We start from the raw sequence: 23,542 nt of genomic DNA, 5'->3' as shown, positions 1-23,542 counted from the left end.
TATCAATTTCAGGCTCTTCAGTATCTATGCAACATTTTCTTTTTCTATGTTTTAGGTAAGCATGAAAAAAAAAACTTGGCACATCACAAAAGTATTCGATGAGTTTTCTCTATCCTCCCTATGATGCATATGATACAACTGTAAGACATTGGTAGAAGACATCATGCTGGGTAGCTAAAATAGTTGTGTCTCTGTTCTTAATTATCAATTTCAGAAACCTCCACTGTAGTTGGCAACAGTTTGCTTTATAACCTCTCTATGATGCACTGATGTGAGGCAAACATCATGAGCAGTGGTCTCTATTCTTTAGGATGGATCAACTTGGTATCAGTAACAAAGTTACTGCTACCAAGCTCTCTCTAGGATGGATTTGGGCATCCATCCTATAGTATTATCCTTGATCTTTCTTAGGTACCAGCACATATTCCAGATTAGTTGAAACTGTAGAACATGCAGTGATGTCAGTGAGTGGGTTCTGATACAAGTTTGCCAACCCTTTCAGTATATGATTATTAAATCTGTGTTGGATTCATGTATCATTTACAGTCAACATGAGCTGATACAGATAGAGATGGAATTACCTGACATTTGATGCTGTAGTGGCCACTGAGTGGAAAAAATTCATAATACATATAACATATGTTGTGCAATGTTATTCAAAGCATATCAATCATTTACTAAAAAAATACTTTATTTTCCCTTTTATTGTTCTATAGGTTAAAAAAAAAAGAATGAATTGATAAGAACAATTAACCAACAGTGGAGTTGAAAACATATTCTTGTTCTTCCCAAATCAGGCATAGTTTTATGCAGCATTGCAATAACAAGTTCATATCAAAATGCTGTAGTCTTATTGGTGATTCAAAATAATCTACTTGTACATCATCTTGGTAGGAAATTGTTTTCATTGTTATATATGGGGCAAATTCATGGCCTTTTTATTGACTCTTCTTTTTGACATATCAAGCATCAACGTTGTGAGTAGAAGAATTATTGTTCTCCCAACCTCCTAACTGTTATTGCCTTTTTCCCACTCTCCCTACTCGACTTCCAACTCTTTTTTGGTGCTATCTTTGCTCTTCTCCTGCTGCTTCTTCTCATCCTTTTCCTTGTTCTTCTTCTTCTTCTTCTCATCTTTTTCTTTTTTCTTCTTTTCCTTCTTCTCCTCCTTGTCTTTGCCCTCCTCCTTCCCGTGCTTCTCATGTTCATCCTCGTCATCATCATCCTCGTCATCTTCCTCGTCCTCTGAGTACTCTGATATGACCAGATGGACACCTGGATCCTCCGCGGAGCAGCTCCCACCAAGAACAATCGAGTTGTTCACGGCCTGGAAGTTGCTGTTGGCGTGGGTGCACATGCCGCTGTCGTCGTCATACACCCCCCCATGGGTGTCCATCAATTCCTCCATGTCCGCCTTCATGGACGCTCCCTTGTTGTCGCCGGCCAGCGTGACGACCCTGAGGCCGTGGTCGGCGGCGTCACCGGCCTCCTGGCTCTTTGCTTCGGAGCGCGCCGTGGACCGACCGAGCGCCATCAGGCGATTGGTGAGCGTCGAGATCATGTCTCTGACCTCGTGCTGCATGTTGCGCTGGTGGTTCTCGCCGTTGCTGCCGCTGGCGACCATGGCGATCGGCTCGGCTGGCTGTGGGAGGAAGAAACATAGAGGAGGGTTTTATATAGTGGTTTGTGGGAACGGAATGAGTTCTTAGCTTGGGAAAGTTCTCTGGGATTGCATGCAAGCCAAGGAATGCACTGAAGAAATTCCAGACATAGGAGTGAAGGCAAAGATATTCTTGGATCGGTGCCTGTAGCACAATTTAGATTCTCTTCAGGACTTGAAAGGAGAGAGGGGCTTAAGTAGACGAATGAGACCTTTCGTGGCTACGAGAAATTTTGTGAGAACCTTGCAGCAAGTTGAGGCTCGTGGGCTTGACTCGACTCATGCAGCAGCGAGAAGCAAATTTAGATTATTTCATGTGCTATTTTGACCGCGTCAAACAATGCAGGGAAGTTGATTCCTGCTCGGGCAACAACTTAAAAGTGTCGGGAAAAACGGAATAATTATTTTTACTTTTGTATATCTACCTCATCAAAATATTAATTTATTATCAAAAATAAATATTACCAACAGCAATAAATCAATCATAAAGTAGTGAGATAATATATTTTTATGCAAAAAATTTAATATAAAAAAATTTATGAGATCATAGTCCACTTTAAATCTCCACTATTACCGATAATGATAATAAATTTATAATAAATCTTTTTCAAGTAATTAAGGATCATAATAACATCGAAAATATAAATTTTAATTTAAAAATATATATTTAAATTTCACTAAGTTGGTATATCAGAAAAATATTTTAGAGGGGATAAATTATAAATCAACGGTACCGATTGTAAAGCTTTTTTAATGATTCTTTACATAAAATTTTGGCTAAATCGATGAAATTTAACCGCTTGATTGCCTAGCAAAAACCTTAAAACACTAATTTTCTCTCTGTCTGTACCGATTTATTTTTTTTTTTTTTTTCCCTTCGACCACCTCTGCGAACGACCTCAATTTTTTTAGTAATTGATCAGACTCGATGCCCTTATTATCCAGTCGAAGCCCGTGGGCCGGACCCAACAAGCAGTGATCGCTGATCTGGCACGGATCCAAAAGAGAGGAGAGGGGGTGTCCGCATATGTCGTAACTGTGGGGAGTGACACGTCCAATTGTGGAATTCGGGGAAGTTTCCCGAACGTCGAAGTCAAACTCTCCGGCGACCCGGCCGGCATCTCATGCCCAATTGAAATAGATCAAGAAGTGACAAGAAACAAAGAAGACATCGAGAGAAGATGGAAGCAGTGAAGAGCCTCGATGATATGCCGAGCGACGTCGTCTCCAAGGTGCTCGCCTTCACCACCCCCGCCGACGCCGGCAGATCATCGGCCGTCTCCCGTCTCTTCCGAGCAGCTTCGTCGTCGGACGAGCTGTGGAAGCGGTTCCTGCCGTCCAATATCGATGAGATCCTACCACGGGCGGTGGCTCCCATCGAGTTCTCCTCCAAGAAGGAGCTCTTTTCCCGCCTCTGCGATCCCATCCTCATCGACGGCGGCAACAAGGTAATCGTCTCTCTGTAAGATACGTTGGTGTAGCGTACGCATGTGCAGGAAATTGGCTAGATCTTGTTACCCGCGACGAGTCCCTAGGGAGATCACAGATTGGCATGGACGTTGGAATTGCAGAGCTTTGCACTGGAGAGGTCAACTGGCAGGAACTGCTTGATGGTATCCTCTAGAGATCTATGGATTACTTGGGGCGGTGACAACAGATACTGGACCTTCACTTCCGATTATGAATCGAGGTGTGTTCTGATATCCTGCGATTGTGCTTTTACTTCCACGTTGCCTTCGCTTCGCTTCCCTTCGCTTCCAAATCATGGGCAACTTCAACAGAGCAAATGTTTGGCCCCCTTGTTTATGTCCTCTCGTCTTTGTGTCACAGGTTTGCGGAGGTGGCTCAGCTCATGCAAGTCTGTTGGTTAGATCTTGGTGGCGAAATCAGAAGTACCATGCTATCTCCTAAAACATGTTATGCTGCCTACTTCATATTTCAGCTGCAGGAAAATTCGGGAGGATTTCAATCCCCGGTGCAAGAAGCATCGATTAGTATTGGAGTTCATGTATCTGAAACCAGAGTAATCCTGAAACCAGGGAGACGTAGGACTACCGATCCAACCACACAAATCCCCCGTGCCAGAGATGACGGATGGATGGAGATCGAAATGGGAGAGTTCCTCAATGATGATTACGAAGAAAGTGTCCGCTTCAGGTTCCGTCAGGTGACGGAGATGAACTGGAAGTGGGGACTCATCGTTCAAGGCATCGAGTTTAGGCCTAAGAACTGACTACGGATTGTCGCTCTTCCTTGACGATGTGCTCGACGAAATAAATAAAATCTTGTGTGTGTGTGTGTCTCTCTCTCTCTCTCTCTATATATATATATATATATATATATATATAATATATATATATATATATGCATGGAGAACAATTGTCCGTAAAAGGGTTAGTTGCAAATAGATCTCTAAGATAAAACGTGACTTAATGAACAATATTGAACGATATAAAAGTGAGACCTGTGATCAAAGATTTTCCTAAAAAAAAAGACATCAACTATAATGTGATTTTTTCTCTAATTTCTAAAAAGGATTTGTTAAAGATCATTATGGTATTAGTATCTTATTATAATCTTGAGTTATATTAGATGGATATGAAAATAATATTTTAGAATAGAGATATAGATGATAAAATCTATATAAAAATTGAATTTGTAAACTTAGAAAATGTATTTATATATAAAGTTTTCAAAGATTTAGAAAATCTAAACAAGCTTTCAAAGATTAATGAAAATTTATATATAAAGTTTTATAATACTATTACTTCTTTTAAATTTTTTTTAAAAAATTATTGATTAATACATATATCTAAAAGTTATTGATAACAAGTTTATTATATTAATCTTATATGTGAATGATATTTTGTTTGCCAATAACAATCTTAGTTTAGTGCATAAAACCAAGATATTTCTCATCAAGAATTTTAAGATAGTTGATATAAATAAGACAACCTATGTTATTAATATTAAGATATTCAAGAATAGATGTCAGGAATTACTAGGACTATCTTAAAACAGATATATTAATTGAATCTTGAAAAAAATTAGTATGCAGCTTTTCTTTCCCTTGTTTAAGACTTTTATCTCTATAGAACATTGGAGAACTAATACCATTTTTATATAATAGTATTGTTACTTTTGTGTATATAACCTTAAGCTACAATGATATCGAAAAATAATAACATCATATCCCATCACATAATTATTTGAAGTAGATTCTCTTTTGAGATTATCTAAATCTCCTAATTATATATGTAATTATGAATATTATTTTTTTAAATATCATTTAGGACTAATTTCTTAATATAATTTTATAAGTTATTAATCTAGACTACTTTGATAGCTAAAAAACTAATATAGTAATATAAAATACAAATTACCTACAAATGATAATATTTATTATAATTTATATCTTATAAGTTTATCTAGTAGTTACTAGTTATATAAAACTCAGAGATATAAGTTATAAATAATATTCACTAAGTATACTTTAATCTAATTTATGTTAAAATAATTCAATAATAACAAAATAATAATCATGATAATTATTAAATATTAATCTACATAAATTAAACCTATATGATAATTGTAATCATAATAAAATATAAATCATGTCTTTATGTAAAGAATAAATATAATTTCATAATCTTAAAGATATACATCTAAATAACTAAACAAATACCTAAAAACAATAATTGGAGTTTAATTATCACATGCAAAAACATGTCATATGAGAAAACTATAAAAGAATATCATAATTTATATATTTTTTAATAATACTGCATGAAATCCTGAATTAGACCAATCAATCCTATTTAATTAGGTAAACCTAGAATTGGGTTAAAATTAGTCCAATTAAGTAAGTTAAAAAAATCAAAATTTTGACTTTTTTCAAATTCTATCAAAACTTAATTAATCAAATCTAAATCCAATCAAGCAATCAAAATACTAGATTCAATCAAAATATTTAATTAATAATAAATCATATTGGTCAATTTTATAATTAAGGACACAAAGTAGAAATTCTCAATTTTTTAGGGGTAAAACTATAATTTTATAAAATATAAAATTAGAATTAATAAAATTTATAAGGTTAAAACCATAATTTTGAAATTCAAACCCTACTTCTCTTTCTATGGTTGCTGTCAGTGCGCTCGCTACGGTGTGCAATAATCGTTTATGTGTTTGTCGCATTATGTGATCGTCGCCTGTGCACCGCATGTTGCCACCTATAGTGGCAACATTACTTATCGCTCGTGTGGTGTTGTGTCGTCAGTGCCCATGCACAGTTGCTTAGTGGCCCCACCATTGTCGTGATGCGACTATGCACACGCTTCTACTCAATATAACCATTGGGCTTTGGTGTCCAATAACAAGGCCCGCAACCAGCAGATGCCACCGCAACAACATTGCAGCAACCGTCGCAACGGCACTACTGCAATCATTGTAACTGCCATCAACAGCGACACTATTGTAGTCATCGTAGCTGCCACTAGCAACGGTGCTACTACAACGATCATATGCAATGGCGATGTGCAGCCAATATACCCACCATAGGGCTATCGCACCCCACGGTGATTCCATTGCATAACCAACTATTGCCCACGATTGGGCTGATGATCATCGAAGACCGTCGCCCTCAATAATACCATCGTCAATAGTAAACGACAGGGTGGTCCATTAATCAAATCCAAGAAACCTTGCATCACCCGCAAGTAGGAAATATGATGGATTAAATAGAAAGATAGATCAACAATATACACAAATCATTGAAGCGTTATAAATCAAAACCAAATGATACATTTTCACAAGTGAATGGTGCTAATAAATAGATCTAAAGTATTTGATTTTAAAAAATTTGGCTCGATACTACTTGTAAACATAAAAAACATAATATGTTATTGTTATATGAAAAACTTTAATGTCATATTTGAAATCAAATAGTAATAAATCATATTTATTTGATATGTAAGGACATTGTGGATCCAAAACCCAAAGTGATGTACATATGCAATGAGAACTAAATTCGCCTCTTTTCGTATCTTTTAAAGGATCATTATTAGCGCTAGATTAGGGAAAAAAAAGATAATAAAAGATATAAAATTTCTCAATTATTAACTTACGTAATTAAAAAGAGATGAGAGAAGATCTATAATCTTTCAATAATATAATGTATCCACACATTTGCTCTTCTATTTATAAACAAGAGCAAAAAATCTAAAATAAATGATTACGAGAGTTTCTCCGGTCAATATCATTTTCTAAGAAATTTTATTATAATTAAACTTTTTTATTAGTTGATAATTATCAATAGAATTAAAATTTTTAATTAACTGATAACTATCATCAAAATTTAATCAAATCTATAATATATCTTAATTAAATATATTTAACGGATGCCAATTTTGAATCACACTTTTTACGTTCAACATTTGTCCATGTTGTGTTCCACACACGTAACACGACGTACAAAAAGAACTGTTGATATTTGCTTTCATATCAGTGACCACCTCCGAACCCAGCCTCGGCATCGCCACCAAGTCCTACTCCTCCACCACCACCACCACCAGACCCTCCACCAAAGCCTCCGCCAAACCCAACACCTGCACCAAACCCTCCACCAGCCCCGAATCCAACCCCGAATCCGCCGCCGCCGCTTCCAAGGCCCCCGCCAACTCCCACTCCACCACCGAAGCCACGTCCCGTTGCTCCACCACCAATCCCTCCTCCAGCTCCGGCACCTCCTCCAAGTGCACCCCCGGATTCACCGCCAGTGCTTCCTTCAGCTCCACCTCCAATTCCACCAATGCCTCCGAGCCCTCCGCCATCGCCAAGACCACCACCTCCACCAAGCCCACCGCCGGCTCCACCACCAAGGCCACAAGCTCCTCCACCGAGTCCACCTCCGGCTTCACCGTCAAAACCACCACTTAAGCTTCCACCACTTCCGAGCCTCCCATGACCAAACTCATGCCTAAACCCCTTGCTGTAGATATCATGGCCGAGGCCACCCTCGTAGCCATGCCGACGGCCATAGAAGTTCTTCTCATCACCCACACCACTGGCTTCGGTAGTGGCTTCATAAACCAAGGAAACAAGGAGTAATGCAACAATGGTCACAAGCCATCAAGCCGCCCCACCAGAGACTCTCATTGCACAACAACAACAACAAATTAAGGACCTCCGAACTAGGAAAAGGTTGTTCTCGTACTGAGTTAGAGCTGGCGAGAGTTATATAGAGATAGAAGAGAAGGTAAGAGTTGGTACCTTTTACTGCAACCCATCAGCCACCCGACTACAGTAAATGCGACCTCACACTTAGAGGCTAATATATATTACTTACTGTTACGGAGCTTGGTCTCAACAAGGTGGGAGAGAGAGAGAGAGAGAGAGGAAAAACTGTGGCCATGGTTTTGACTTTGGTCTAACAAATGAGACCACAGGACGCCGGAAGTCAAACCATACCCGGCAGTGCAAGTTGAATGGCGTCTCGGATGGTACAGAAACTGATCTCCGAATGCCAATGATATCCGCGTGCACTTAACTCTCTCTCTCTCTCTCTCTCTCTCCTCTTATTCTTCTCCTATTCTTGGGCAACCATGTCTTACCATATCTGTTACGGTCTTCTTATTGTCCTATTGAGCAAGCATATCTTATCATGTGTGTTCGTGAGAGGTAACCAATGCCCTGAGAGGATTGTTCAGACCCATTTGCATACAATCTCACATCGAGGGGGAATATGCACCAGTTATAGAATGTGATGGTTCTTTGCTTATTCTACTAATGCTGCAGGTCCGGGGCATACTGTCAAATCCAAACAAGGACTCCTGATGGCTGCTGGCTGTGCTAGCTGCAACGTTCAAAACCCGAAACAAGCTGAAGGTAGAGCATATTACTGGATGCGCCTAGCAGAGGTAAAGCTCAAGGATGGAATTACATATTGACATGTACACGCTCTCTGGAATGGATAAATCTTGTTAATGATATGTGTCCGGCGTTAAGGAGTTTCCATGGAGACATTCTATTGCTGGCCAAGGTGGTCTGCGTTGTTCGTTTCCAATATACACCGCTAACCATCTTGGACTCTAATGAAGTCCTTTTCCTTTAAAAAAAAAAAGACAAAATGGTCTCGGCCTTGATGAGATAACCTATATATAAGTTTGAGCAGAATGAAAATGGCAGAAAATATGACATCCTATGAATGCTTCAAGGCATCCATTGTAGCATACAACATAAAAGATCAAATGTAAAGTCCTCGAACAGAACAGCACCTGTCGTCCGAATTAACTCCAACATCTCACTGCAGCTCCAATTTCAGGTTCCCAGCACCTCTGAGAATTGACCACGTTAAGAGAATCAAATCTTTAGAAGTACTCACAAAGCATCTTGTGAGTACTCACAATTTCAGGTTCCCAACACCTCTGTGAATTGACCCTGCTGCGAACAAGTCTTTAGAAGTACTCACAAGGCATGTTGAGGAATATCAAATCTGCTTCTGTTACTATCAACACAACTGAAGAAGTCAGCTCTGCAACCAGTCTCTTGACACAGGCGCATGAACAAGTATTCCTTAAATCAAATCACTCTGCAACAGATGTGAGACCCGTAATAAACAAGCAATCTCCATGATGTCCATTATGTCATCCAAATGTGGGTTCATCTGAATCAAACTTGGTTGAAGATTTTCACGGGACCAAAAAAGTTTGATGTTCCAAGTCTGAGTCCCCATATTATACACATCTTTGAAGGCTATTATATGGAAAAAAACGAGAATGAAGTAAAAGAACCAAATATTGTGCTCTCTTCTGCTGTCTTCTGTACCCTCTCCGATCTGGCTCCCTAGATGAGAGAAGTTGCATCTTTCACACAAAGGGACATAATTGAAACCCACAAAAGACCATCAGGCCTCTTACTTTATTGTGCTTACACTGCAGATGAAACGAAGGCCATATATAAACATGATAAATGAAGAGTACCATACGACCATCATATCTCTTTCAGCATTTCTTTTTCCTTCCCTGCTCCAAATTTAACAAAGTGTCATGAACAGGGTTTAACTGCTACCATTATTTCCAAATTTTAACAGATTTGTCATGGCTAGCAGATGCAATCATTCCAGTTGAGTGTGATTGTGCCAAAGCTGCAATAACGCCTTCATGTGCTGGGACTGAAATGGTCTGGTTCTCAATCACGTTCCACAACTCCAGCGACTGCATAAATTGGAAGAGAAATAAGCAAGCAATGGAACCCATATACAAGTGGTTTCAATTAAGAGAAACCACTTAAATTGTATTCATTTGCCGAATACTGAGAAAGTATCCACACTAGATAAGATTTCTCATGAAACCTTAGAAAACATGTGGTGGAAGTTTGTAACCGAAGGTGACATTTTGTTGATGGTGAGCAGAGATTTCTACTAAGTTTTCTAACAATTCCAATCTTCATAGAGGCAAAACACACTTGTTGGATCAATAAATTAGAAAGCAAGCAGGATGAGGTTTAAAAGGCAGCTATATAAAGTAGTCATAAGCAGTGTTCTGCAACAGCATTAAAACTTTCAGGTTCTTTTGTTATTAGATGGTCAAAATATTTTTCTCAGAAGCAAAATTCCATAATGGTTGTTTAAGGTTCTAATTAAGACTTTTATAAACTCTAAATGGTTAAACAGCTTCCGGAGAATGCATGATAAACAAGGACTTCATTAGGATAGTGTCTGACAGGAGCCTATTCATATAGCCTCTAGCAGTTTGCTTGCTAATTGGCTACCATGCATATTTGTAAACAGATCTTGATATCAAAATTCAATACAAAGTGGTAAAAGCAGATTACTTAACTATTAGAAAAAGATAATAATGCAATGTTTGTACACCTTTCATGTATGGCATGCAAACTACCTAGACAACATTATATGATTAAGATAGACACATTTACCTGATAGCCTCCGATAATCAAAATTTGGGGGAATCTTGGGTGGAAGATACATGAATGGAACGGATTACCATTGGAGTTTAGTTCATGGATACAATCCCAGGTATGCAAAGACCATATTTTAACTAGGTCCTGACTAACAGAAGCAAGAGTATTGCCATTTGCATCCCAGCAAATAGAATGTACCTCCTTCTTATGGCCCTGTACTTCATAAAGATAGATTGTCAAACAATGAAAGGAAACATTGATCCAAGTATTCTAGAAGTTAAGAAGTTTGCCCAAAATGACCTGTAATGTGCGTGTAGTTGTATGTGTTTCAACATCAAAAATAGAAATCACATTTTCCGCAGCTGCAGCCAAAAATTGTCCACTTCTAGGCTGAAATCTTACCTGTACCGTAGCACCCTGGTTCACCAAAAAAAGATTCAAAAACTTGAACTTTGTGATTAACCAAGAAAATAAATAAAGATGTTATGAAACTAACCTTAGAAACACGGGTACATAAATACTGGTTGGCATTCCAGTACCTAATCTCACCATTGTCATCACAAGAGCAGAAGATATCCATCTCTTTAGGATGAAAATCAAGTGATGTTACATGTGAGCCGTGTCCCGTGAAAGTATTTAGACAATGAATTGACTACAATAGAAACAAGGGAACATAATAAGCATAAAAAGAATAATAAAAGTAACCATAACATCTAAACAGAACTAACATATGAATGGCTCTAAGCTTAGAGTTTTTAAAATGGGATATGGCTAGAAATGAAGAAAGCTTAAGAGATGTTAAATTAAGTGAAAAGTTTAGTGAAAAAAAATGAAACAAACATTAAGTGAAAAAGTTAAGAGATGTTAAATTGATGTGACTTAACAATTAATAGTCAGAACAAAGGAAAGATCAAACTTGGAAAATGCAGACAGATTTATAACAGAATGGTTGGAACTTAGAAGAACAAGGGCATGACCTAAAAAGGTGTTAAAAATCGGACTTTTAGATCTTACTAAACAAGCTTTTAGAAATAATTTGAGGTCACAAAATTTGATATGATTTAGTACATTGTATTTTGTAGTTATATCTCAGCAATAATTAGCAACTATAAACAACTAACAACCTACAATGTAAGTAAAGGTGTTAAAAAAACCATACTTCAGCTGCATTCCATATTCGAACAGTTTTATCAAAGGATGATGTTGCCAGCTGACTTGAGTTTGGCCGAAAACAGACATCTGTAATGATATGAGAGTGCTCTTGGGAACTGCTCACAGTTTGCAGTGTATCCATGTTCCAGATAACAACCTATCAGATAGAACATTAGATGGTAAGAACCCGATTTTTTCTAGATAAACAATTGCAAAATAAACCATGGCAGTTAAGTTTGTTATTAATATCCAACATGGATACAAATGGAAGAATCAGCAAACAGAAGAACACCATTGTAACCAAAGCAAAGAAACCCTACTTGTACATGAAGAACAAACAGAAGAGTTTCTTATATGAAATTCAGAAAATCCTTTGTTACAGTTAGCTAGAAGCTTAATATCTCCCAAATATGACACTTCCGTTTTCCTCATATCTCTCAACAGAATAAGTACAGATTTACTTATTTCATTTACCAGATTTACTTCTTTCTTTAGAATCAAGTGAGATAACATATGATTGTCCAAGGTTCGCCATGTCGTGACGTACCACCCGGTATGGGTGGTATGTACCTCTGACAGGGGACTGGTATAGCTCGTACTTACTAGTTTATTAGTACGCCCCACCGTATCAGGCATTGATACGTCGGTATGGTTCAGTATGTACTATACCAATGGCCGGTTGGTGCATTGGTATAGACCGATAAAACAAACCATGTGGTTGTCTATTTTTCGAATTCAATGACTCAGTACTGGTACAATACCATCATGCCAAAATGCATATGATGGCCACTTAATGATGAGTTCAACAGTAGCATTTTACTTTCTACTGTACATTGCAGAAAATTTTATTTAGAAGACAGCTAATGGACTATGCATAATCTTGGAGACAGGAATACTTGTTTAATATATTTTAACTAGTTGCAATATTAATAAGTCATTAACATGTGTTCCATATGATATAACTTTACGGAATAAATGAAGACTCCGTCAACATGTAAAATGCATATTCAGGTTTAAGATTTGCATACAGTTACTAGAAATGCCAGAACTTTAATTCTTGAAGTCAACCAGACTACTGCTACCACACAGGAGGCAAAGATGAACAAGAAAGGAGGGGGTAGAGAAGGGCGATAGCATGCATCAATTTGATGAGATGCATGCTTTCCCTTTAAATGAATAATGCACTCTTTCCTTTTTTTAATTGCTCAACAAGAAACAACATTTACAAATTCCTAGGCCATGGTTTTGAACTATCAACAGTTTTGATAAGTTGACTGTACAATGGGATGCTGACATGATCTCAACATGGAACCCTAAAAGTTAGCTGACAACCAATAGACTTGTTTGTAAATATGTAATATTGGAGCACTACAAGTTTCCATGACAATTTTACTTTGTAATGGAATTATCTATCGTCAGTCATTTGGGAGAGTTTTTAAAGGCCAAAAATACCAGTGGAATTGGCTTTTACCATGGTAAAGAAATAGAGATCTTGGCTCTGCATTTTCTTCATTCATCTTTTCCCTTGTTACACATATCACATCTACCATAGACAATCAACAACCTCTATACGTTCCAATGTTCTGTCTATGATGGTAACACCACACAAGGATCTCATCAAAGAGATGTTCCGCTTCCCTACAAGCCGTTAGCAGTCAAATGAAGAAATGTTCAACCTCCGTACCAACTTATGATTTCTTAAGGCAAGATATCACTGTATTTTGCAACTGAATGAATTTTGGTTTCTCCAACTTCGTGACACTAGTGCTCCCTAGTACTCTCCTTTCATTGACAGTGATTTCAGGTGAAACCTGTGGATTACGGTGAATGAGTCGGCAACCAAACTACTATGTAGCAAGGACCACCAGATGAGGCAACACATACTGTTAGAATTATGGTCATTGTCAGGACCCCTTTCATCCCCTCCCATGAATTATAATTCTTAAATTCCTTCTTCATTCACCCAAATTACAATTACTGAAGGGGAAACAGATTCAAAATTTTCTGTGGAACTCTATTGTTGCAATCACTAAATACCTTGGTATTCTTTTCCCAAGAGTAGTTTCGCCCTTGTTGCTAAATAGGGCTTTAAATGCTATGTTGGCTCATGTCGGCACATTACCAACACAGGTGGCATGCCAAAAAGACATTTAAACTTTCCCATTTGCAGTTGCGCTCTTCAGTCCTTAATTGCTACAAGGACTTGCATACTTACAGCAACTAATGCTTTAATCCCACCGAAACTTCTCTTCAAAGCTACACAAGAGGATTGGAAGTTCAACTAAATGTTCACATGCAATACCACAGAATTGACATGCAATGCCAACTGTGCTTTGTCTTATGAAAATATGAATCACTGAATTTACCCATCTACCTAGAAGGAGTACAAGGTTCCATCATTGCACCATTTATCTAGTTGAATGTCCAGTTTAATAATATTTTTATAGTAGTAGCAATGTTAGATGCTACTTAAACAATGCACAAGCAATTATTATTCACCTAGTATGTAATCTCCTTCACAACTTCGCGACATGCTTAAACAGTCATAAGGAGAATAGGTACATAGTCAAGTAATATTTCGTTTACCCTTCAAATGCAGGCAAATAGTAGATAAATTTAAAATGTATGTTTTTCAATCAATTTAAGATTGACATAACACCTTCTATAAGTCGCTGAGAAAGTTGTACAAGAATCATTTTCAAGCATCCTGACTGGCAACATCAAAACATTAAAGAATAGGAAATAGTTCGTGGATTTGTAACAGAAGTATGGTCTGATAAACATAACTCATTCTTGATTTTTCAAATAACAGATGCTAATTATGTAACATGGAACTTGATAACTATATCGGGTGGGAAAAAGTTACAGTACTTATGCAGCACCAACCTATACATCAAAGTTTAAACAAACAAATTCACAAATTTGCACTTTATACTTTACCATTTTATCATGCCCAGCACTAGCGAGCATCTTCCCATCTGAAGAGAAGTGACAAGCAACTACCTTGCTGTTATTGGTACGTATGCAACCAAACTCATTAAACGTAAAACCTAACAGGGAGATGCAGAACATGTTAATGGTTATTTGATAGGGATATGAAGGTGAATAACAGTTGGAAAAACAGGCACCATTCAAAGATTCCACATTGTGCTCGGCAGTACTTTTCAATGCAGCAAATATATCCCTTCCATCTCCATCATCATTTGAAAGGAAGGATTCAACATTGTCATCCAAAGAACCAACATCCCCAAAATTCTCCAGGTCATCCTGCAATAAAAAATTCACATTATCTTAATTAGATGTTACTAAACCACTATCTTCCACTTTTCATGATAATAAAACTAAAAGAGTTGTGTTTGGGCATACCATCTGATTTGAAGAAGAAACAAGTCCACCTGCTCTATCGGTTCCATACATCATCAAACTTTTGGACATGGTGCTTGCATTTTGCAGGTTGCTAGCCATCGAAACTCCATCACCAGTTGTATGAATGGAAGGAGTTGATGGAGGAGAGTTAGCAGAACGTGCAACAGTATTTCCTGTACCAGTACTATTTGCAGCTCCAGAAGTACTAGGTTTTCTCTTCCTGGTATTCTAGGAGTTGTGGGCAAATTTTCAATATCAATCAGTTTGAATTTAGAAAGATGTATAAATTCTCAGAAAGAGGAGGGAAGGAAGACTGAGAAGAAAGGGAGAGACGGAGAGGGGGAGAGAGATGAACTCTACATGAATACCTGTTGCAGTTGTTGTTCCTGCACCAGTTCATGTGTTTGTTGATTAGATGACTGCTGCATCTGGGTTGAGTTAAAAATTAAAAACAAGCGTTAGAGAAGCAGATAATGCTGTTTTTGCTAGGGAGGCGTATGTTACATATAGTAGCGTAGAGGTTAATGATAGATTAATTAGTCACATAAGCGCGCACATGGAGTTGGAAAACTGTAAACTCAAAGAAGGAATAAGGAACTATATCATTATGACAACTACCATCAAGCATCTCCTTACGGTTCCAAACATGGAGTAAAATGGCAAGTCAAGAATCTTAAAAATTAGTATTCAACATATAACATGACTTGTTACATACCCTAATTAATCAAGAATCTGTCATGAAACCGAACAGAAAATTTGCAGCTAAGGTTTCTAGTTCATTTTACAGTTTAGTGACATTTTATTCCCAAACATGTCAGAAGTTTTTGTTCAGAAGAAATTATGATCTCGTAGACACTAGCAAAAAGAGATAATTACAACACAGATATATACATGTTTGAGATAGAATGTATATTTCAAATTACATCAATTAAATTCTTAAAATATGACAGCCAAAAAAGAAAGATCTGATAGCCTAATCATCGGACAAATATTATTGCATGGGTCCCTACAATTGTGCTTCAGAGTAAAAAATTGATAATCCTAAATTCTGCTAAATCAGTAATAGACATAACAGAGATGTTTGGAGCAGACACCACCTGTGTATTTTCTTCAGTATGTCTATTATAATGAAGTTAGGATGACGGATGGCAGAGGCCATAAAATATTCTGCTTTTTTACTCTATATTTACATGTTTGTTTGGAGTGAGGAGATATTCCTGAATTTTGCTTAACGTTACATTTCCAAGCATAAGTCTATGTGACCTGGTAATAGATTGGTTTTGATGTTTGGGTAGAGTTGAATACATGTAAATGAGCATTTCCTGATCCTATTTAGAATCAAAAGTAGCTTGGTCTTTTATCAAATTTTGTTAAAATGGTATTGATGCAGGTAACACAAATCAAAGATTCCATCTGACAGTTCCACACACCATGTGTAACTCAGTTTTCATATCTTAAAGGAACTCACTACTTGTTGTCTCACTATTTGTACCAAAGTTCTGCACTTCTGGTCAAGCAAGATTGCAGACAAATCACTAGCATATTAATGGAATATTCTATGAATGAAATTAGGATAATACCTACCATGAAATAAAGCCTAAGTTCACATAATTATTATTATTATTATTTTGTGTGTGCTAGTGGTATCATTATGTGACGGTCCGCCAGATCAAAATCTTATGACTGCAACAAGTCCAAATAGGCCTAGACACAAGCCTGGTGTTTCTTATGTAAAATCATGTCTGATAATTGCTGCTAAGAGATCAGAGATTTCAGAATATTAAAATAATTAATTATTGTGAATTAGAAAATTAGAATACTGTAATCAAAAGTTTATTTAGTTGGCCAGTAGAGTGCCAACTAAATACCGGGATGGCAGAGGCAGTGCCAGTCAGGATCAATCCTATTACTAACCGTATCCAGTTAGCACAAAACAATGCCAACACTTCAAGAGCATCAATATATTCAATGAAACTATAAGTTTTAGCTAGAAGATTAAACCAAGTCAAGTATGGATCATATGACCTCAACATAATTACTTGTTGCTAAAGATATTCCCAATTTCCTATTAAACATATTTACTCGTTGCCAACTAAATACTGGGATGGCAGAGGCAGTGCCAGTTAGGATCAATCCTATACTAACCGTATCCAGTTAGCACAAAACAATGCCAACACTTCAAGAGCATCAATATATTCAATGAAACTATAAGTTTTAGCTAGAAGATTAAACAAAGTCAAGTATAGATCATATGACCTCAACAAAATCCATAACTTGATCCATGATACAATCAAAAAGTTCATAAGAGATTTTAATAGCATTCAGAATGGTTCGAAGATAGACATAAAAATCAATTTTCCATATATTTTTGCTAGCCCATCGGACATCTTTTGGACATTAGTATTATACTGTCATAAGACTTGCTTCTTTGCTCAACATCATGATTAAGATCCAACTATCTGTTTATGAGATACAAAACTTTAGATAAATCCACTAAAAATCCTCAAAATTGTATAGAAGTGACCTTAAAGTCTAACAACATACAGCCATATTTCAGCATGTAAACTGTTAAATTTTTACTCCACAAACTCTGACTTCTTAGGACTTTGTCTCCACAAGTTCCTAATTTACTAGACCATTTCTTGCCAGAACAGTCATGGTATACAATATGTTACTACATTCAGCAGGCCTATGACTCTCCACACTACTTATCTTGCCTTTTATTCATCAAATAATAGTGACTGGTCTACATAAACAATCAATTCAAATTATGACAAACAACTTGCCCATGAGTGAAATGAATAAATAGATCTTGAAAGTCGATGATGAGGAAGCTAACAAAGGTACCATGTAGAAGTAAACAGAAGGCTGAATGATATGTCACCTTCAGATATATGCAAGAGTGCAAGGTTCCAACCTCCCCAACATGCACACACAGAAAAATAAAAAAGAAAAAGAACAAACACAAAAGAAGAAAAAACACAAGGAAGCACCCAAAATGCAGCTTGAGTCTGCTCTTTGCAGTTTGTTGACCCATATCTACATTTGCAACCTAAGTTAAATTCAAACCTGTTCCACATCTTATCACTTTTTAAGGATAACATAACAGAACCAACCTTCATGAAAGCCTGATCCTGTCTGACCTTTGGCGAACTTGATTGACTAGGAGAACCAATTGATGCGTCATTTCCATTGAGTTGGCCATCTTTTCCACCAAGCTCACTCCTAGGCAAGGCTCGAAGCCGGCGCGGATCCATGCCATAGTTGGATGAATCAGTATTGCTTTGTGCCTGGGCCTGTGCTAAAATTTGCTGTTGGTGGTCTGGCGATAAAAGCTGAAACTGGCTCTGATTTGGTACAAACGGTTTGTTTACTTGTGAGCCAAAATTTTGGCGTAATTGGTCAATTCCCTATCAAATTGGTAAATCAGTACACAGGAAACATTGTCGAATAAAAGGAAAAAAGTAAAGTTTTTTTTAAAAAAGAGCAATTGTTAATACCCTCAAAGGCCAGCCCTTTAGTGGAAGACCATTAACACCTTGGTTCATCCCTGCAAAATAGGAAAAGCAAGTGCAAGTAAACGCAAGTTGCAGATTTTAGATATTTGTTACCATGGAATCAAATTTCAGGTACTGGGCTTGTATTAATCCAGGCCCCGCCCTGACCAGTACAGGTCCAATGTGTATGGCATATTGGCACATGGTACACCAGAAAAATAAAAAAACTTGATTTAGTATTCTCTCATATATTCTTGGCTAATACAATCAATATTGATTATAATAAAGTGATTTTGATTTCAAATATAACAAAATACCAAATTAAAACAAAAGAAATGATATGTATACAAAAGAAATTATTATTGAAGTGATTTTGATTGGCACATGGTTTGTAACATATGTTTTGAATACATAAATGCAAACAAAAGAAATGATATATAGTCCCTTCATGCAATATTTGAAAATCCAAGATTGCCAAGCTTTCATGATTTATATATGAACAATTGTTATATAATTGAAAGGACATGTGCAAGACAAAATCATTTTATGAAATTTCCAAAGCAGTTGCTTACCAGCGCCACTTAATCCAGATTTTGCCTGCATAATTCCTTGGCTATACAGTGAAGAGGGATCCATATGCAAAGATCTTTGTTCTGCACCCATGACACCCTTAATGTTCCACAACAGTTGCACGTAAGTTGACAGAATGAACATAAACATACAAGGAAAGATAAATGAAAAAAGGGACAAATGGTGCAAGGGATTACAGATGTCTGTTGATTTTGTCCCTGAATATGCTGCATGGCAGCAGATCCACCGACAGGATTGCTTTGGATAAACTGCCTGCATCATCAGTTTAGAAAGAACAAGTCATTGGTTCCTGTTACTAACGATCCTAGTAACAATGGGATTCAAACATTAGTCAATACCCTGGATGGCTGGTTGCAGATTTTAGAAGCGCAACTCTATTAGCATCAAGAAATTGTGGGGATATTTCAGTATCCACTGACTGTGGTTGTTTCATGCGCTCTTCATACATCTTAGCAGCCAATAAACTAGCTGTTGACGGGCCTAAAATGCCATTAGTGTTTGTTGCATTTATTGTCCCACCAATTGCAGGATGATTAGCACCTCTTCGGTGCATTTGAGCATGTTGCTGCTGCATGACTTGCAGTTGCTGCATATGTAACTGTCTTTGATGTTCTTCCTTTGCTTTTGTCCGTTGTGTCTGGGAGTTATATTGAAGTTCAATTGGACCATCAAGTGAACCAGCAAATGACAAAACATTGCCAGGAAGTTACCTCTATATATGCTGCAGCTACTTGAGAATGCTTTTCATTTGTTCTAGCAATGAAGATATCCCAGAAAACAGACCACCACTCAAATAGGAAGCCCCCAGGAGCATCAATTGCTGCAAATCAACCCAAGTTACATTGTTAACTGGTCCGAATACAAGTGTGAATCTTCTAAATAAAAATGATTGAATGTACAGATGATTTTCTTACAATGTTGAAGAAAATTTGTTCTGATTGGTTGGATGATTCCTTTATAAGTCAATTGTGGCATGATTCTTGCACAGAACAGTAATTGTATTGTTGAATTTTATTTGAAGTCATATGTGGCACGAAATCATGTTCACCACCAGCAAGAAACGTGAGATACTTAGTTTACTTTCTTTAATAGTAAAAGATATTTAGAATCTGCACTTGAGCGGATTTGTAATGTTGAACACCACATTTGCAGATATCCAAACCGACCCTATGTCAAACTCTTATCAAGATAGTTAAAAACCCAGGAATTGCCAAATACTACCACTTCTTAAAACCTATGAGGGAATTTGTATAATAAAAATAAAATCAATAGATCTTTCCCGCTTGATTATAAAGAAAGTATCAATAAGAAACAGCATAGAGAAAGAAGTTTACTCACCCACAGGGTCCGTCGAAACTTTTCCCTCTTCCTTGAAAGCTTTGGCAGTGGCTTGCAGGTTTCGTTTCAAAAGATAATCATGTATATAAACATCAAGCCTAACAAGAAAGAATCAAAATGAAGGAGAATTCAGAATAACCAACAAAGCATATAATTCCAAAATTCAAAATCCGAAACACAAACAAACAAAATCAAGGTTCGTCCTACTCACATCTTATCCGCTTCCCAGTTACTCTGAGCCATAATTAATGCTCCAATCCACGACACTGTACACGATCAATCTCAATTCCTGTTTCTTTTCAATCTTCGCCGCCAAATTAGCTAACCAGGCCAACAAACTCCAGACGCAGAAAGCAGGCAACGAGAATCCAAGAGAAAATATCGAGATCACGTCCTACATTACAGAAACCCGTATCAACATCGGAGATTCCAGTTGGAGGCAAGAAACAAAATTAGGATCAGCGACGAACACAAATGAACCCCACGATTGCAGATTACGCGAAGGCGTGTAAATGAATTTCGGAATCCAACCTTCAGACCGCCATCTCCTCTATAATTCCCGGATCACGACCGACATCTGAGGCCCAAAGAAAGACAGAAAATATGGAGATCTGGATGGAGGAGGCGAAGAAGGGGATCGAAGAAAGAGTATGTTAACGAGTTGTGATAAAACCGAAGGCGAGGAGTTCCACATTTACAATGAATGGAGAGAGAAGGGGAGAGGGGGAGGAGGGGAGATCAAACCGCTGCCTGGTCTCGAACTCCCTTGGCTCGGATCCGAACCAAAGCGTCGCATTCGGCCCGTTTAACTCCGAACCAGGTTCATTGTACGTCGTAAGTTATATGCGGGAAGGTAAGCAGTGGATCATGAACGTTAAAACTAAGAGCAAGGTTCCTGATCTTAAACGCATAGAAGTTTTCGTACGGATACAAAGTTTGGGAAGATAGGAGACGGCACAGCTTAAGGTCCGTCGGTGCGCGTGAGTTGAGCTTAAATCTCAACCGTTGGTTTTCATGAGCCGCCCAATCCCATGGCCCGGAGATATTATTGGTGTGGTGCGACGATGACGCCCGACGGTAAGAACATGAACTTAGCATCAATCTCAGCCGTCGATTGAACTCGTTCCGTGACACACAAACGGGAAGGCAAGTGTGGAGAATTGGCCATAAATGAACATGTGCAAGACATGTGACACAGTGGAACGAGTTTTTGGGAGTAATGGAAAGGATGGTTTTATGTCTTTTTTTCAATACTTATTAAGAACTATGTATATATATATATACATATATATATATGTATATATATATACATATATATATATATATATGTATATATATATATACATATATATATGTATATATATATATATATATGTATATATATATATGTATATATATATATGTGTATATATATATATCTATGTATATATATATATTTTTTATATTTATATTTTTTTATATATATACATGTATATATATACACATATATATATACATATATATATATATACATATACATATATATATATATAATATACATATACATATATATATACATATATATATATATATATATAATAGAAAGTCGTTCATCGCCGTCCAAATTAGCCAGAAACAGTTTGCTAGAAGACCTCTTAATGCAGAGTCGGGAGGTTTGGTTAAATCCTGTCATTCCTTAGGCTATGATCTATTAATCAAATCATTAAAATAAGATAACCTTATGTTCAGTTTAATGGTGATAAAAGACCAAATGCTTTTATTAAGATTACGATTAAAAAATATAATTAATATTAATAACACATAAGGTCCATACTTTGCACTTACCATTTCAGTCGATTTATTATTTTTATTACTAAAATATGAGTACATTCTTTTTTTTTTTTCTCGAATATCTCGATATCATCCATCATAGTTTTATGTCCCCACATCTTATAGATCTATTCATATGATGAATCGATTCCATCTTTATAATCTTTTTTATTATTTACTTGATTCAGTTTAATTTATTGGATCGATTCTTGATAAGTTGATGTATTGAACCCAAACAAAAAAATCAAGGAAAGATGAGGAAAAATAGAAGAAGAATGATGTTGAGATATCCAAAAACAGGGGTATTTCGTATAAAAAAGGATGTTATTTAGAAAAAACCAAAAGCGAATAATTTTATCGGAGAATTCATCTTATATATTTTTTCAAAAGATAATAATTTTTTATTTACCTTAGCATGCATATATCCTTGAAAAGTTTATTATAGTTGTAGGAACGAGATTATAGTTGTTCGCTTATTATACTTGAAAAGCTAAATTTATATTAATATTTTCCTTAATTATATTGAAAATACAAAATTTAATAATTAATAGAAGTAATAGAGAATCTTTTAGGTAACTTAAATTTTATTTTTAAAATTTGATTGATGTATTTTTGAAAAAAAAATACTTTTCAAAAATTTTCAAATGATCATTTTACTCCTATTGACCATCACTTGCTCATGCCTCTACTTCATCAGGCATCCCCCTTCGCCCCCTAAATAATCATTTGTAACTATTATTATCGTTGTTGATAAATCAATCTCTCATTTACCAACTGCTCGCGTTATTGCTACTTATAGCTTATCCCCTCCCCCCCTTCCCTTGTTTATAGTTTTTGTCGTCGACTATAAGGGAGGAAGGAAGGGAGGTAGGGGTGGGGGGCTAACTATAGAGGAGAAATGAAAGAAGAACAATCGTATACTTTCGTTATTGATTATAAGGGAGAAAAGATAGGGGGGCTTCGTTATTGCCCACAAGTCCCTCTTGCATCGTCGATTATGGTGTGAGGAAGAAGAGATTGTGGCCCATATACCCTCGTTATAAGGAGAGGAGTTGATGCCTTTGTCTGTCATTCTCTTACGAGATGATCACAAGAAAGATGTGTAATACCTTGATCGATATAGTCACGAATGCTATTTTAAAAAAGGTGTGCAATAGCCTGATCGATCAAGTTGATGACGATGGATCTAATAAATTTTTAATATAATTCT

General features: G+C 36.7%; 4 protein-coding genes across 4 annotated transcripts; 1 reads left to right on the top strand and 3 right to left on the bottom strand.

Annotated features, from left to right (window-relative positions):
* Positions 1–828: 828 nt before the first annotated feature.
* On the bottom strand, positions 829–1,633 carry LOC135673462 (uncharacterized). Its single transcript, XM_065182449.1, has one exon. It carries the CDS (start codon positions 1,622–1,624, stop codon positions 1,040–1,042), a length of 585 nt encoding a protein of 194 aa, XP_065038521.1. The 5' UTR covers positions 1,625–1,633; the 3' UTR covers positions 829–1,039.
* Positions 1,634–2,704: 1,071 nt separating this feature from the next.
* LOC135673460 (F-box protein At2g02240-like) lies at positions 2,705–3,952 on the top strand. The gene is made up of 3 exons (XM_065182447.1): positions 2,705–3,108; positions 3,232–3,350; positions 3,491–3,952. The coding sequence occupies exons 1-3, from the start codon at positions 2,842–2,844 to the stop codon at positions 3,891–3,893; spliced, it is 789 nt and encodes a 262-aa protein (XP_065038519.1). The 5' UTR covers positions 2,705–2,841; the 3' UTR covers positions 3,894–3,952.
* A 3,210-nt stretch (positions 3,953–7,162) lies between these two features.
* On the bottom strand, positions 7,163–9,392 carry LOC135675208 (uncharacterized). The gene is made up of 2 exons (XM_065185484.1): positions 9,248–9,392; positions 7,163–7,740 (listed from the first exon to the last, which is right to left on the bottom strand). The coding sequence occupies exons 1-2, from the start codon at positions 9,390–9,392 to the stop codon at positions 7,163–7,165; spliced, it is 723 nt and encodes a 240-aa protein (XP_065041556.1).
* On the bottom strand, positions 8,799–21,254 carry LOC135673459 (transcriptional corepressor LEUNIG_HOMOLOG-like). The gene is made up of 18 exons (XM_065182446.1): positions 20,994–21,254; positions 20,735–20,917; positions 20,524–20,621; positions 19,896–20,005; positions 19,524–19,822; positions 19,362–19,437; positions 19,167–19,263; positions 18,598–18,647; positions 18,214–18,507; positions 15,466–15,525; positions 15,098–15,325; positions 14,860–14,998; positions 14,672–14,781; positions 11,739–11,888; positions 11,076–11,231; positions 10,880–10,996; positions 10,595–10,792; positions 8,799–9,873 (listed from the first exon to the last, which is right to left on the bottom strand). Exons 2-18 carry the CDS (start codon positions 20,764–20,766, stop codon positions 9,730–9,732), a joined length of 2,358 nt encoding a protein of 785 aa, XP_065038518.1. The 5' UTR covers positions 20,767–20,917; positions 20,994–21,254; the 3' UTR covers positions 8,799–9,729.
* Between the last annotated feature and the right edge of the window lie 2,288 nt (positions 21,255–23,542).

Source organism: Musa acuminata, chromosome BXJ1-5, assembly GCF_036884655.1.
Source record: "Musa acuminata AAA Group cultivar baxijiao chromosome BXJ1-5, Cavendish_Baxijiao_AAA, whole genome shotgun sequence".
NCBI lineage: Eukaryota > Viridiplantae > Streptophyta > Magnoliopsida > Zingiberales > Musaceae > Musa > Musa acuminata.
Note: the sequence above shows the minus strand (reverse complement) of the source record. Positions and strands in the feature narration are given on the sequence as shown.